Raw genomic sequence first — 15,199 nt, 5'->3', positions numbered from 1 at the left:
TGCTCCTTGGGAGAAAGGCGATGGCAAACCTAGACAGCATCTTAAAAAGCAGAGACATCACTGTGCCAACAAAGGTCCGTATAGTTAAAGCTATGGTTTTCCCAGTAGTGCTGTATGGAAGTGAGAGCTGGACCATAAAGAAGGCTGATTGCCGAAGAATTGATGCTTTTGAATTATGGTGCTGGAGGAGACTCTTGAGAGACCCATGGACTGCAAGAAGATCAAACCTCTCCATTCTGAAGGAAATCAGCCCTGAGTGCTCACTGGAAGGACAGATCGTGAAGCTGAGGCTCCAATACATTAGCCACCTCATGAGAAGAGAAGACTCCCTGGAAAAGACCCTGATGTTGGGAAAGACTGGGGGCACAAGGAGAAGGGGACAACAGAGGACAAGGTGGCTGGATGGTGTTCTCGAAGCTACCAGCATAAGTTTGACTAAACTGAGGGAGGCAGTGGAAGACAGGAGGGCCTGGCGTGCTCTGGTCCATGGGGTCACGAAGAGTTGGGCACGGCTAAATGACTAAACAGCAACAATATGATGGTAGCCAACATGGTGCCTTTGTTGACCTCTAACTGCCATTAGCATCAGCCAACATGGCCAAAAGTCAGGGGCAAAGGAAGTTGTAATCCAGAAACATCTGTCCCTGGTGTGTATGATGCGGTGTCAGAAATCAAAATACCTTACCACAGAAAGTCACATTTGTGACTTCCACAACAGCCCAGCCCCAAGTTCATGATAGAACAAATATGTTTCATACACACTTTTTTAATATATTCCCTCAGGAATTGACCACCCACTTTTAAACATATCTCTTGCTTGTCTGCCCTAGGGGGATGAGGGAATGCCTGGATATGGTGAAGAAGGAAAGAAAGGATCAAAGGTAATTAAATTTTTTAAATTAAAAAAACCTGTAGATGAAATTTTGAACTTGTTTTTATGCAGTTTGGAATTACTCCCAATTAATTGCTGTGGATTCCCTTAAAAGGTAAAGGTAAAGGTACCTCTGCCCATATGGGCCAGTCGTGTCCGACTCTAGGGTTGTGCGCCCATCTCACTTAAGAGGCCGGGGGCCAGTGCTGTCCGGAGACACTTCCGGGTCATGTGGCCAGTGTGACGAAGCTGCTCTGGCGAGCCAGCACCAGCGCAGCACACGGAAACGCCGTTTACCTACCCGCGGGTATTTATCTACTTGCACTTAAGGGTGCTTTCGAACTACTAGGTGGGCAGGAGCTGGGACCAAACGATGGGAGCTCACCCCGCCGCGGGGATTCGAACCGCCGACCATACGATCAGCAAGTCCTAAGCGCTGAGGTTTTACCCACTGCGCCACCCGCGTCCCTGTGGATTCCCTTACATGAGTGCAAATGTCATTATCATCAGTAGAACCTACAGAGTGCATAGCATTGGGAAAGGAATACTGCCTGGTGTTAAATTGCTGCATTAAATTCTTGTTTTGATATGACTGGGGAATCCTAATCCAAAAGGGTGCAGTTCTGAGTCCCACAGTTTTCAAAATGAGCATATAAGGATCAGATATTTGGTTGTTGGCTGAAATCTAAAGGGGTTCTTTACATGCAAGAAAAGGAAACACATCAGCAATTTTAATAAGTGTTGTTTTTGTGTGTGTGCAGTTTTCATTATTAAGAGAAGGTGCTGTTTTTCAAACCAAACTGTGTTTTTCTTCTTCATGAGTGGGTGGATGGTTTTAAAACTGTGTGTGTGTGTGTGTGTGTGTGTGTGTGTGTGTGTGTGTGTGTGTGTATATATATATATATATATATATATATATATATATATATATATGCAGGTTTTGGTGTCCTCGGGTGTCTTCCCGTGTAAAAGTTGGGGTGTCTAGGCGACGTTTCGACGAGGTCTCACTCGTCATCTTCAGGCTGGTGCTTTCGGCTTCTTGTTACTGGAACAGAGCAGGATCTCAGTGTTTGAGTTCCTATAAATACTGTTGAGGGGGTGTGGTGTATAGCCTCCAATGTTCTGGGCAGAGAGGAAGTTCCCAGGCTAGTGTGCCTTTTCTTCTTTTGTTCCTTAATTACTTGAGGGATATCCTGAGTGATTTCTTGAGTGATATCCTGAGTACCACTTAGGTGGGTCATTAGGTGTGGATTAGTTGCTAAAGTCTTTGTGTCTTGACCTCTTGAACTTTGTGAAGAGTTTTTCTGAGAAGATGGCTGTACTGCACTTAGTTGTGCTCTGGCTTGGCTTCGTGTATAGGGGCGAGCTGTGGTTTTGTGGCTTGTGTCAGCCAGATCTGTGTAGGGATTGCAGGGGGGTGCAGCATCCGGAGGTGCCACCATGGTTTGGCTACTGGATGGTGTCTGTAATTTATCTGTGGAGAGGGTCTGGGTTTGGGTCTGGTGTGGTTGATTGGTGATGGCGTTCTGTGTGCCTCTGGATCTGGTGTCAGTTTTTGTGGGGAGGGCTAATTTCCAGATGTCTGGCAAGCGGGATGTGTCGTCACGCTTGTTCATGTTGTGAGGGTGTTTCTCTATCTCGATGGCTTCCATGATTATTCTCTTGTGGTGATGTTCCATGTTAAAGAGCAATTTGGAATCTGCAAAATTAATTTCGTGTCCTGTTTCTTTCATGTGTTGGAAAAGAGAGGAAGTTTTTTCTTCTTTTTTGACGGCATTCTTGTGTTCTGCGATACGTGCATTTATTCGTCTGTTTGTTTGTCCAAAAACTGACACCAGATCCAGAGGCACACAGAACGCCATCACCAATCAACCACACCAGACCCAAACCCAGACCCTCTCCACAGATAAATTACAGACACCATCCAGTAGCCAAACCATGGTGGCACCTCCGGATGCTGCACCCCCCTGCAATCCCTACACAGATCTGGCTGACACAAGCCACAAAACCACAGCTCGCCCCTATACACGAAGCCAAGCCAGAGCACAACTAAGTGCAGTACAGCCATCTTCTCAGAAAAACTCTTCACAAAGTTCAAGAGGTCAAGACACAAAGACTTTAGCAACTAATCCACACCTAATGACCCACCTAAGTGGTACTCAGGATATCACTCAAGAAATCACTCAGGATATCCCTCAAGTAATTAAGGAACAAAAGAAGAAAAGGCACACTAGCCTGGGAACTTCCTCTCTGCCCAGAACATTGGAGGCTATACACCACACCCCCTCAACAGTATTTATAGGAACTCAAACACTGAGATCCTGCTCTGTTCCAGTAACAAGAAGCCGAAAGCACCAGCCTGAAGATGACGAGTGAGACCTCGTCGAAACGTCGCCTAGACACCCCAACTTTTACACGGGAAGACACCAAAACCTGCATATATATATATATATATATATGTTGGGAACTAATTTTTACTTTGTGAATGTTGAACTGTGATCTACAAAGGTTGTGCATGAATGAACCATGTTTGCTTGGAATGGACTACAATCTCTTTGTCACTACAAAAACCATACCCCATTTTTTTATTTATTAGCTTTTTGCTCATATCTCGAAGTGATAGCATTTTCCTGTTACGTTTCGTGATTGTTTCCTTCTGTGCCTTAAGTTTACTCCTATCCTTGGTTTTGTTAAGGTTTTCTTGATTAAAAAATAGCAAAAGAAACATCCGTCTAGGAATTTTTACAATGTTAATTATAAAATATATATTTAAATTATAGGGAGAAGAAGGCTTCCCAGGAGACATTGGAGTGGAGGTACCCATGTACATATATTCTGAGGGCCAAATCCCAACAAGGGATTCAATCCTAATGCAGTCATTATTAGCATTTCTGGTAATAAATTGAACTGAGTGTATGCACTCTGCTTCCCAGCTCAGTGGCCATAATGATGTCTATCATGGGAAGGTGAATAAGCAGGATATCTTACATTTTGATTTTTTCTTTGCTAGGACAGTCATTTTTGCCTTCTTTGTTTTCTATTCAATTCAACAGGGTGAATGTGGAAACCCAGGCCTTCCTGGGGAACCAGGACGAAAAGGCGTTCGGGGAAGAATGGTATGGTGAACAGCAATTGTAGGGTGTCTTTTTAAATAGTATTATTGATTACTTTAGTTCTTACATGCCCTTCCTGTAGTACTTATTTTTCAGCTTCTGGGAAGATGGGATTAAGAGACCCTCCAAGTGTCCCTATTTTCCAGGGACGTCCCTGATTTAGAGAAGCCGTCCTGGTTTCTGATTTGATACTGGAAAGTCCAACTTTCCCTTAAAGGTAAAGCTAAAGGGATCCCTGTCCATTAGGTCCAGTTGTGACCGACTCTGGGGTTACGGCGCTCATCTCGCTTTACTGGCCGAGGGAGCCGGCGTACAGCTTCCGGGTCATGTTGCCAGCATGACTAAGCTGCTTCTGGCGAATCAGAGCAGCGCACGGAAACACCATTTACCACGTGTAGTGCCATGTGTAGAAACATCTAAAATCCCTCCACTATTCAGCCCTAGCAAAGAACTGGCTATGACCAAGGAAAGCATCCAGATTTAGTATTTGTTTCCAAAAGAGATGGCGAGCTCTGTCTGTGTATATATTAGTACTTGTTCAGCTGCTTTTCTGACGAGCTTTCCCTCCTTAATATAATACTAATTGGGTGCCATTTCTGATGCTGGGGGGATCCTTGTCTTCTGTTATTTCTGGTGAATATGCAAATGTACCGTCTTTTTGATGTTGTACTTGAAACCAGATTGTCTATGTAACATTTCTAGGGTACCCCAGGATTAAAAGGTCAACCGGGTGGCCCAGGAGCCTGGGGTCCTCCAGGACGTCCGGTATGTTTTGTTCTATAAACATATGCTGCTTTATATGCATCAGAAACAAGTCTAACTCTCTGAGTTGCTAGATTTCTAATGCGCTTGTCTTCTCAGGCCTATGAAGTGATCTGAGTTTTAGTAAAGTCATGCTCCCATCTGCAGCCAACTGGGGCTCCTTAATGCAACAATTCCCATGATGCTGGTGAACCGCTTAGCAACTTTGATTTCATCAATTCTAGAGGAGCACCTGTGCGCTTTCAGAATTGGGGGCATTCTTGTCTAATAGGTCTTTTCTGAACCGCCAGACCACTTTCAGAAGGCCTTGTTTGGGAATTTTAATTCTGTCCCATGACATCTATGGTGTGGAATGCCATGGGACTCAACTGCCGCCCACTTCCTGCTACCTAACATTAATATGAAAGCAATAGCAGAAGCTGGGGAGAAAGTATTTTTACACCAGCCAAATGGTTTATATCAGTCAATCAAGTAAATGCAGCAGCTGTTGCTTTAAACCAGGGTTAGGTAAAGGTAAAGGGACCCCTCACCATTAGGTCCAGTCGTGGCCGACTCTGGGGTTGCAGCGCTCATCTCGCTTTATTGGCTGAGGGAGCCAGCGTACAGCTTCCAGGTCATGTGGCCAGCATGAATAAGCCACTTCTGGCAAACCAGAGCAACACACGGAAACGCCGTTTACCTTCCCTCCGGGGTGGTACCTATTTATCTACTTGCACTTGATGTGCTTTTGAACTGCTAGGTGGGCAGGAGCTGGAGCTGAGCAACGGGAGCTCACCCCATCACAGGGATTCGAACTGCCAACCTTCTGATCGGCAAGCCCTAGGCTCTGTGGTTTAGACCACAGCGCCACCCGTGTCCCAAACCAGGGTTAGAAGGCATTAAAACAAACCATGGCTAATGTTGACCTTAGGGTAGGCATAAAGTTATGTTTGGTGAATGCTGTAGAAGGAAGGGAGAAATTTGCATTGGTTAGAGAAGTTGGAAAAATGCAAGATGGGGTATGGTATACCATGGTTAAGAGATCAGAAAACATCGCACTTGCCCTTGGCTTATAACATAGATGGCATGGGCTCATATGTTGTGGCACCAACAAGACTCTTCTAACAGAAAAATACCACCAGCTGACCAAAGTAACCTTCGGTTCAACTTATAGTTCTCTGATCCCAACCTTATTCTTCTAGGGTCCAAAAGGCAAGAAGGGTCTCTCCTCATTTTCGGTACGTATACCTGGAATGCAGTATTTATGACGTTTGGGTGTTTCCCCCTTCCAGCCTTGAAATGTAGGTCTCTTTGCAACCATAAGGGATTGCAGGATCCTCTTTTGTTGCTCACCTGTCACTCCCCACACCACAGGGATATGATTTCAAAGTCAAGAAACATGCACAAATAGTAAAGACTATTCCAAAATAAAGATAACGTGAGCAATAATTGAGAACATTAATTAAGAGCCTGCTGGATCAGGCCAATGGCTCATTTAGTCCAGCTGGTCAGCCATCGTGGTTAAGTAGCTATGAGAGCCTTATCCTCCGTGAATTTGTCTAATCTCTTTTAAATCTATTCAAGTTGATGCCCCTCACTTTCTGTAATAGGAGTGACTCCAATAGGTTAGCTGTGTGAAGAAAGGCCTTCGTTTATCTGTCCTGAATCTTCCATGATGATGATGATAATAATAATTTATTTATACCCCACCCATCTGGCTGAGTTTCCCCAGCCACTCTGGGAGGCTCCCAATCGAGTGTTAAAAGCAATACAGCATTAAATATTAAAAACTTCCCTTTGGGAAATTCAGCTTCCTTGAATTTCCCAAAACTTGGCTGGATTTAGGTTTGATGAGGCCCTAAGCTACTGAAGGTAATGGGGCCCTTTATATGTCCAGCTGTCCTTTTCGCTGTTTTCTGTGTTGAATATATGCTATATGGCAATTTATGGACCTAATAGGTATCTAAAGCCATTTGCGCATAACAAAATATGTATTTTATCAAATTTGTTTGTTTTTTATCTTATATTTTGGAAATATACATCCAGGTTTTTTTCCTTTCATTTTTTTGGGGGCCCCCAAGGGAGTGGGGCCCTAAGCTATAGCTTGTTTAGCTTATACATAAATCCGGCACTGGCTCTAGCGTTGTGAGAAAGGCAGAAAAACCTTTTCTCTGTCAACTTTCTCAATGCCATGCCTAAACAATTTATACAATTTGCGACCAGAAAGAACACTCCATAGGACACACCCACATAATGTGCCTTAAATAGGCATTATCAGCATCGCAGCACCACATATATGAGATACGATAGCCTGAGTGATGATAGCTACCTTGGGCTTACGCAATGAGCATCCTTACTGGGAGGGATTTAAACTTGGGTCTTCCGAGACCTGATTCAACACCCTAATAATTACACATTGGCTCTCAACTTGCCCTTCCTGCTTAGAAATCAGATATTTCTTCTGCTCACAGCATATCTCTTTTCATTTTCATTCCCATCCCACCCCAGCCTTGTGAACTCACTGAGTATCTCCGTGAACACAGCCGTAAGTACTGCCCGATTTTGAATTTTGATACCGAAAGGAGGAAGAACATCCTATACAGAGCCCGGTTAATATATTGACCACTTGCCTGCAATTATAATAAATAGTGGGGCCGAAAACCCTGGTTGGTTGGTTGGTTGGTTGGTTCAGTTAACAGTTTACAAAGGGGGATCCTCAGGCTAGCGTTGTTGTCGTTGTTTAGTCGTTTAGTCGTGTCCGACTCTTCGTGACCCCATGGACCAGAGCATGCCAGGCACTCCTGTCTTCCACTGCCTCCCGCAGTTTGGTCAAACTTGGTAGCTTTGAGAACATTGTCCAACCATCTCGTCCTCCGTCGTCCCCTTCTCCTTGTGCCCTCCATCTTTCCCAACATCAGGGTCTTTTCCAGGGAGTCTTCTCTCTCGTGAGGTGGCCATAGTATTGGAGCCTCAGCTTCAGGATCTGTCCTTCCAGTGAGCACTCAGGGCTGATTTCCTTAAGGCTAGCGTTGGCATGATGCAGTCTCATGTTGAGCTATGATATCCCAGGCAGTCATGGCGCATGCAAGTCATTCCTGTTCAAAAGAGCTTATACCACATGACTTCCTGGGCAGCCAAAACCATCTAGTCCAGGGTGGGCTGATTGGCAGTAGCGTGGCAGGGTTAGATCTGGGAAGGTGGGATCCTGAGAGATTCTCTTGGGCCTTTGGCACTACATAAAGCTCCATAGTATGTAAATCAATTGCCAGCCCCAATATACAGTTTTGTGGTGTAGATTTGAGACTGCCCACCAAAGATCCCCTTTTTTATACCATGGGATACAATTTGATGTTTGAAAGTTGGCAGGGGGCGGACTCTGATCATCACATAAAAGCAAGTGAACGTTAATTTAATAATTGTATCTATTTGTTGTTTTGGATTATAATTTCCCCTGTATATTTCTATTCTGCAATCTTTACCTATTGTTGGAAATTAAGGATTAATTTATTTTATGATTTAAATTAACCTTATTGTGGTTCGAGGACCCGATCCCCCCAAAGTGGAATGAATACACAAGGACACGTGATATAAGGTTAATGGGCAAGAAAAGTCTGCAACTTTATTGATTACAGCAAGTGAAAAGGTATTGGCTTAAGCATTGGATTACGTCAGCTGACTCCACCCCCTCAGGGAGGGGTGAGTCTGAAACAAGGGGGGTTTATTCACCAGTAGGTGGAGCCTGTTGATGCTAATCCAACTATAGGCTCTCCCCTGATGTCACCGAGGGTCGTGCCATGGCCTCCCGCCAAGCAGGCATCGGACAGAATACACGACCGCCAGATTCCTTTAACGGAATACCCAAAATTGAAGGCATAGGCGATGGCCACACCTAGCCCTTCGACACCACAACACATTATTCCAATGCCTAACCTACCCACCAATACCACGAACGTTGTGACGATTGCTACAAGGTAGGCAAAAAAACCAAAAAGCCTAATGCCAAATGGAAAAATTCCTACCAGGCCCCCCGGACAACCAGGGCGACCAACCTAAGGTCCATAGCAAGGCTAACGCCCCCTGCTAGAGGCGGAGCTTGGGCTCCCGCCCACAACCACTCCCTTCTCTTCCAGGAGGAGAGTCTTTATCCAAATACATAGCCCTCCTGATAGAGGCAGTTTAGGGAAGGTGTGCTATTAATAACTGTGCTGTTCTCTCTTTTAAAGTTTTCAAGGGAATCTAATTTGGAACCATATCTTTTTCTTTCCTCTTTCTGTTTAGCTTGTTGGATGGGTGAGTATCACACCAGTTGTTGTTGTTGTTGCTCCACTTCCTAACCAGTGCTTTATAAGCATTGCTCCGAATGGCAGTATTTGCAGTGGCACAATTAACCCCTTATCATTTTTAGGTAGTAATAATAACAAATAATAATAATTTATTATTTATACCCTGCCCATCTGGCTGGGTTTCCCCAGTCACTCTGGGCGGCTCCCAACAGAATATTAACAACACAATAAAACATCAAACACTAAAAATGTCCCTAAACAAGGCTGGCTTCAGATGTCTTCTAAAAGTCAGATAGTTGCTTATTTCCTTGACATCTGATGGGAGGGCATTCCACAGGGCAGGTGCCACCACCGAGAAGGCTCTCTGCCTGGTTCCCTGTAACCTCACTTCTCGCAGTAAGGGAACCGCCAGAGCTGAACCTCCGAGGCTGAACGATGGGGGTGGAGACGCTCCTGTTTAGCGCTTTAAAGGTCAGCACCAACACTTTTAATTGTGCTTGGAAACGTACGTAGTGTGTGATCCAGGCTGAATTAAGCCTATTTTAATCCCTAATGATTTCAATAGAACAGCCAAACACTTGCTTACATCTCTCTCATTAAAACAAATGGCGTTTCTCAAAAGTTTTGAGATTTGATTGGATGGTGCCCTACATCAATGCAAACATTTAGGGCATCGTTCAGCCAAAATGCATACGTTTTTTGCTTTCAAAATTATTTTTAACACGCTACTCAATACCTTATTTTGCATTCTAGGAACATTGGAGTGCCCGGTATATCCGACAGACTTAGTATTTGCCTTGGATGTATCTCAAGACACTACACCCCAGATATTTGAGCAGATGAGAGAGATGGTCATAGCAGTTGTGAACAATACCCAAATCAGGGAAAGCAACTGCCCAGTGGGAGCCAGAGTCGCCGTTGTGTGCTACAACTCCGATACTCACTATCTGATCCGCTTCTCAGACTTCCACAACAAGCAACGTTTGCTGCAGGAAATAGCTAATCTTTCTTACCAGAGGTCAACGATCAGACGGGACACTGGTGCAGCCATGAGGTTTGTGGCCAGGAATGTTTTCAAGAGAACTCTCCCAGGTGCTAACGTGAGAAAAGTTGCTGTCTTCTTCAGCAACGGCCCATCTGACAATGGAGATTCTCTCAGCACCGCAGTCCTGGAGTTCAGCGCCTTTGACATCCACCCAGCGGTCATTGCTTTTAAAACTATCCCTAGCATCAATCGTGCTTTTGCGGTAAGAAACTATTGCCCTTTTCTTCCTTGCATTCAGAACTGTCTCTTTTATATATATAATTTTTATTAGTTGTAAAATATAAATTATAAAACATACCACAAAACTTCGCCACTTATACAATATTTTTTTTTGGACTTCCATCAGCGCCTCTGATGATCCACCGTTTTAACCGCTTTTTATGCATTTCTTAAGTTCATATTGCCTTTAATTATCTTAACTAACCATCCTCCCCTTAGTCCATTTTTGCAATAGTTCCAATAATTCTCCTCACAAAACTTCTTGCAAACCTACAAACGTCGTCTGATCATCACAAATACTTTTCATATAATCTGTAAATTTACTCCAGTCTTCCCTGAATTTCTGGTCCCACCCATTACAAATCCTTCCTGTTAGTTTATCTAGTTCTGCATAGTCCATTAATTTCATCCTCCATTCTTCTTTCGTCGGTAATTCTTCTTGCTTCCATTTTTGTGCCAATAATATTCTTGCTGCTGTTGTTGCATATAAAAACAATTTACATTCCCTTCGGAACTGTCTCAAGGGCTTCACTGCTCATTGGACCTTTTAAACATCGAGGGAGTTTTACATGTTGGACTGTTTGCAATGAGTGCTGCGCTGAAAGTCGCCCTTTGTTTTTGTAAAACTCCCCACCTGGCACCTCCATACAAGCGTCCGTTTGTTTTGTCGCTCTTTTACTGGTGTGAGAAAATCTCTGTGAAATTTCTTGGGAGAATGCTGGGGTTTAAAAGGGCTGCACTGGCATGTTTCTCAGCTACCTGTACCATCCAATAAGCCCATGAGAGGATATCATCATGACGTTACTGTCGTTGAATTCTACTCAATATTGACCGAGAGTAGATTCCAGTGTATAGTTAGCAGAGTAAAAACTTAAACACATTGCAGGATTCCCTCAAAATAGACCAGAGGCAATTGTATTTCATTCCAGTAGAGCTTTACTGGTTCTGAAGGCAAAAGAGCATAATGGTCACAAATCCAATATATTCAGGACTGGCACTGTCCATAAGAAAACCAGTTACAGTACACTTAAGTTAAACTTACCTTAACTTATAATACGGTTAAAACTTAACACTAAACATACAGTGGTACCTAGGGTTACATACGCTTCAGGCTACATACGCTTCAGGTTACAGACTCCGCTAACCCAGTAATAGTGCTTCAGGTTGAGAACTTTGCTTCAGGATAAGAACAGAAATCATGCTCCGGCAGCACAGTGGCAGCAGGAGGCCCCATTAGCTAAAGTGGTGCTTCAGGTTAAGAACAGTTTCAGGTTAAGAACGGACCTCTGGAACGAATTAAGTACTTAACCCGAGGTACCGCTGTACTATGTACAGAACACCACACCAGAAGGAAGAGAGATAGAAAGAGAAAGTGAAACCCAGGCTCTTTCTGGCCTTATTATTATAGTCAGCATGACCTTGACAGAAGAGATAAGAGAACCAGTTTAAGCCAGCTGTTCTCAGCTTCCCAGAAGGACTAACCCAAATATCATGACCTTCTGCTTGTTTCTTTCACGCAGAGAAGCTTCCAGAACCGTCTTGAATTATTTAGAATAGGAAAGATCTCTACACATCAGATCAATACTTTCTGCACTAAGAAATGCAAACTGGCAGTTTCATCTTCATGGGAGCTTTCTGGGAAGCATGGGTGAGAAAGAGGGACTGATGTGGACAGGGTCACAACTCTCACCATCTGCCTGATAAGTTATTGTTGTTGTTGTTGTTGTTGTTTAGTCGTTTAGTCGTGTCCGATTCTTCGTGACCCCATGGACCAGAGAACGCCAGGCACCTCTGTCCTCCACTGCCTCCCGCAGTTTGGTCAAACTCATGCTGGTATCCTCGAAAACACTATCCAACCATCTTGTCCTCTGTCACCCCCTTCTCCTTGTGCCCTCAATCTTTCCCAGCATCAGGGTCTTCTCCAGGGAGTCTTCTCTTCTCATGAGGTGGCCAAAGTACTGGAGCCTCAGCTTCACAATCTGTCCTTCCAGTGAGCACTCAGGGCTGATTTCCTTCAAAATGGAGAGGTTTGATCTTCTTGCAGTCCATGGGACTCTCAAGAGTCTCCTCCAGCACCATAATTCAAAAGCATCAATTCTTCGGCAATCACCCTTCTTTATGGTCCAGCTCTCACTTCCATACATCACTACTGGGAAAACCATAGCTTTAACTATACGAACCTTTGTTGATAAGTTATACATCTATTTAAATCTTTTATTCTTTCAGATAGATGACACAAGACTGTTTCAAGTTATCAATACTCAACCTGGGAGAGATTATACTCCGGCCTTACAAAGACTTCAGTCGTGTGTACTTTGCTATGGTGAGAGCACATGAAAACAGCATGCGAACCAGACTTCCATTCCCAGTTTCTCTTCTCCCTGCACATATTGTATGATTAAAACGACTGTGTTTCCATTTCCAGACAAATGCAAACCAGATAGCAATTGCTTCCGCGCTGAAACTCCCCGTGCTCGGGGCTATGTGGACGCCGCTTTCATTTTGGAAAATTCAAGGAAAATAAGCCCGGTGGAATTTCAGAAACTGAAAGATTTTCTAAGCGCAGCGCTCGACAGCTTTGACATCTCTGCTGAACCAGAGACCTCTTTGACAGGGGACAGGGTGGCTGTGCTGAGTCATGCTCCACCAGAATTCAGGCCCCGAACCCAGAGGAACCCAGTAGAGATCGAGTTTGACTTTTTGACTTACGGCAGTAAACTACGAATGAAGAGACACATCGAGGAGTCTATCAAGCAGCTAAATGGAGCGGCTGCTGTTGGCCATGCCATACAGTGGACCATTAGCAACATCTTTTCTGAGGCACCCAACCAGAGAAAATACAAGGCTATCTTTGTTCTTTCTGTTGGAGAAACAAGTCGATGGGACAAGGATGTGCTGAGGGATGCAGCTCTGAGAGCCAAGTGCCTGGGCTACGCGCTCTTTGTGCTTTCATTAGGAGATGAATATGACGACATGGAAATTGAAGAACTAGCAAGCCTGCCCCTGGAACATCACGTGGTGCAGCTTGGACGAATTCACAAGGCTGAACTTGGATATGCAGTGAAGTTGCTTAAGCCATTTCTACGCCTCCTTAAGAGTAAGTCGTTCTACTGTCGCTGACTTTGCTTTATAGAGAGAGAGAGAGTGTTGTGTTTACAAGGGAATCCCCTAACTGCTTCCAGATGACAAGGAACCAATTCAGTCCAGCATTTATTCCTAGTGTTTACTGAGGCATCTGGAAGAATCATACATTCTTAGAAATAAAAATTGTGTAATTGAATATTGGGCGAATGAGTGATCTGTTGTTGAATTGTAGTTGGCTGTTCAGACCTTTGGGCTAAAGTAAGCTTTCATAGTGACAACATCTATTATTTATGGTTGTTACAGCCTGAATGGTTTGTCTGAATATGATTCCCGGGCCAAACAATGCTGAACGGGGGACTTTCAAAGTTTGCCAACAGCATTTCTGCCACTCCCAGTGGAGTCAGAGCTGTGCTGTCCACGGAACCCTTCAGTGAATGAGCCCGTTTTTATTTTTTAAAAATAAGAGCTAAATTTAAAGCCCCTAATGTTTGAACTAGTTTCCTCCCATCCTGCACCAGAATGACAGTGAAAAGGAGAAATATAAAGTATCTCTAGGTCACAGGCTAGCTCGAGTTTGGCAGGCCTCGAGATTGTGCTTGCCAAATTTTGGGAAGCCTGTGATCAAAACACATTATAGATTACACAGTCTGTTGCATGCCCCCAGCTTTGTGAGCATTTTACAATGCCAAAGGAAAAGCAATTGTGCATGTCCCCAACAGATGGTTCATTTCATTTTGGTTCCAGATGCTGTGTAATCATTTGGAATATTATTACGGTTAGACATAGCAGTTAGTGGTACAGAACATGCTTTGCATATAGAATATTCAGACTCTTTCATCTCCATTGAAAGGATCTCCATTAAGGATCTCAGGCGGCAATTGCCAGGGAAAATGTGTACAGTACTTGGAGAATCACTGCCTTTTGGAGCCAATAGTACTCAGTGAGATAAAGTTAAAGGGACCCCTGACCATTAGGTCCAGTCGTGACCGACTCTGGGGTTGTGGCGCTCATCTCGCTTTACTGGCCATGGGAGCCGGCATATAGCTTACGGGTCATGTGGCCAGCATGACTAAGCCGCTTCTGGCGAACCAGAGCTGCACACGGAAAAGCCGTTTACCTTCCCGCCGGAGCGGTACCTATTTATCTGCTTTCACTTTGACGTGCTTTCGAACTGCTAGGTTGGCAGGAGCAGGGACTGAGCAACAGGAGCTCACCACGTCACGGGGATTCGAACCACCGACCTTCTGATCGGCAAGTCCTAGGCTCTGTGGTTTAACCCACAGTGCCACCCGCGTCCCTTTACGCTCAGTGAGATAAGCCAGTACAAAAATATGCTTATGTCTGAGCACGGGCTGAGCAGGTGTCCCTGCAACAATGAAGTCTGCTTCACACAACTTAGCTGTCCCGAATTAAGCAGGACATCATGGATTTGCAGAAGCTGCCGCAGGTTCTGTTTGAAGTCTGTGATGTCTCGCTTCTGCCCCTTCGTCTCTTCTTCCTCCTCCGGGACAGCCTCCGCCATAGACTCCACTGCCGTTCTGGCCAACCACCACCGCCATATTCCCGGAAGCAGGTGCAGCGCATCTAGGAGAACACTTCTGGAAGCAGACGTACCACTTCTGGTGCCTGTGGTGAGGCCGAGTAGGCCGCAAAAATAGGCAGCGAGTAGGCCAAGGCCTAGCTGTGGCGGTGGCAGAGGAGGAGGAGGAGCCGGTAAAGGGAAGGCTGTGGTGGGAGGTGGCAGCTGGGGCGCAAAGATTGGGATGGGTTGGTGGGAGAAAGAGGGCACGAATTGAGTGGGGGGATGCAAAAAGAGTACACAAACCGGGTGGGGGTGTGGCAG

At 44.7% G+C, this 15,199-nt stretch overlaps 1 protein-coding gene across 1 annotated transcript in view; it reads left to right on the top strand.

The window, feature by feature from the left end:
* Positions 1–15,199, top strand: part of LOC309353560 (collagen alpha-6(VI) chain-like) — a 74,433-nt gene that overhangs the window by 55,890 nt on the left and 3,344 nt on the right. Inside the window, exons 27-35 of the mRNA XM_081882898.1 lie at positions 831–881; positions 3,652–3,687; positions 3,925–3,987; positions 4,687–4,749; positions 5,928–5,963; positions 7,234–7,270; positions 9,762–10,255; positions 12,499–12,595; positions 12,698–13,369. Coding sequence (XP_081739024.1) covers positions 831–881; positions 3,652–3,687; positions 3,925–3,987; positions 4,687–4,749; positions 5,928–5,963; positions 7,234–7,270; positions 9,762–10,255; positions 12,499–12,595; positions 12,698–13,369 — 1,549 coding nt within the window. The remainder of the gene's footprint in view (positions 1–830; positions 882–3,651; positions 3,688–3,924; positions 3,988–4,686; positions 4,750–5,927; positions 5,964–7,233; positions 7,271–9,761; positions 10,256–12,498; positions 12,596–12,697; positions 13,370–15,199) is intronic.

The sequence above is a fragment of the Podarcis melisellensis genome, assembly GCF_964234715.1.
Source record: "Podarcis melisellensis genome assembly, chromosome: 12".
Taxonomy (NCBI): Eukaryota; Metazoa; Chordata; class Lepidosauria; order Squamata; family Lacertidae; genus Podarcis; species Podarcis melisellensis.
This window is presented reverse-complemented; position numbering and strand designations above follow the sequence as displayed.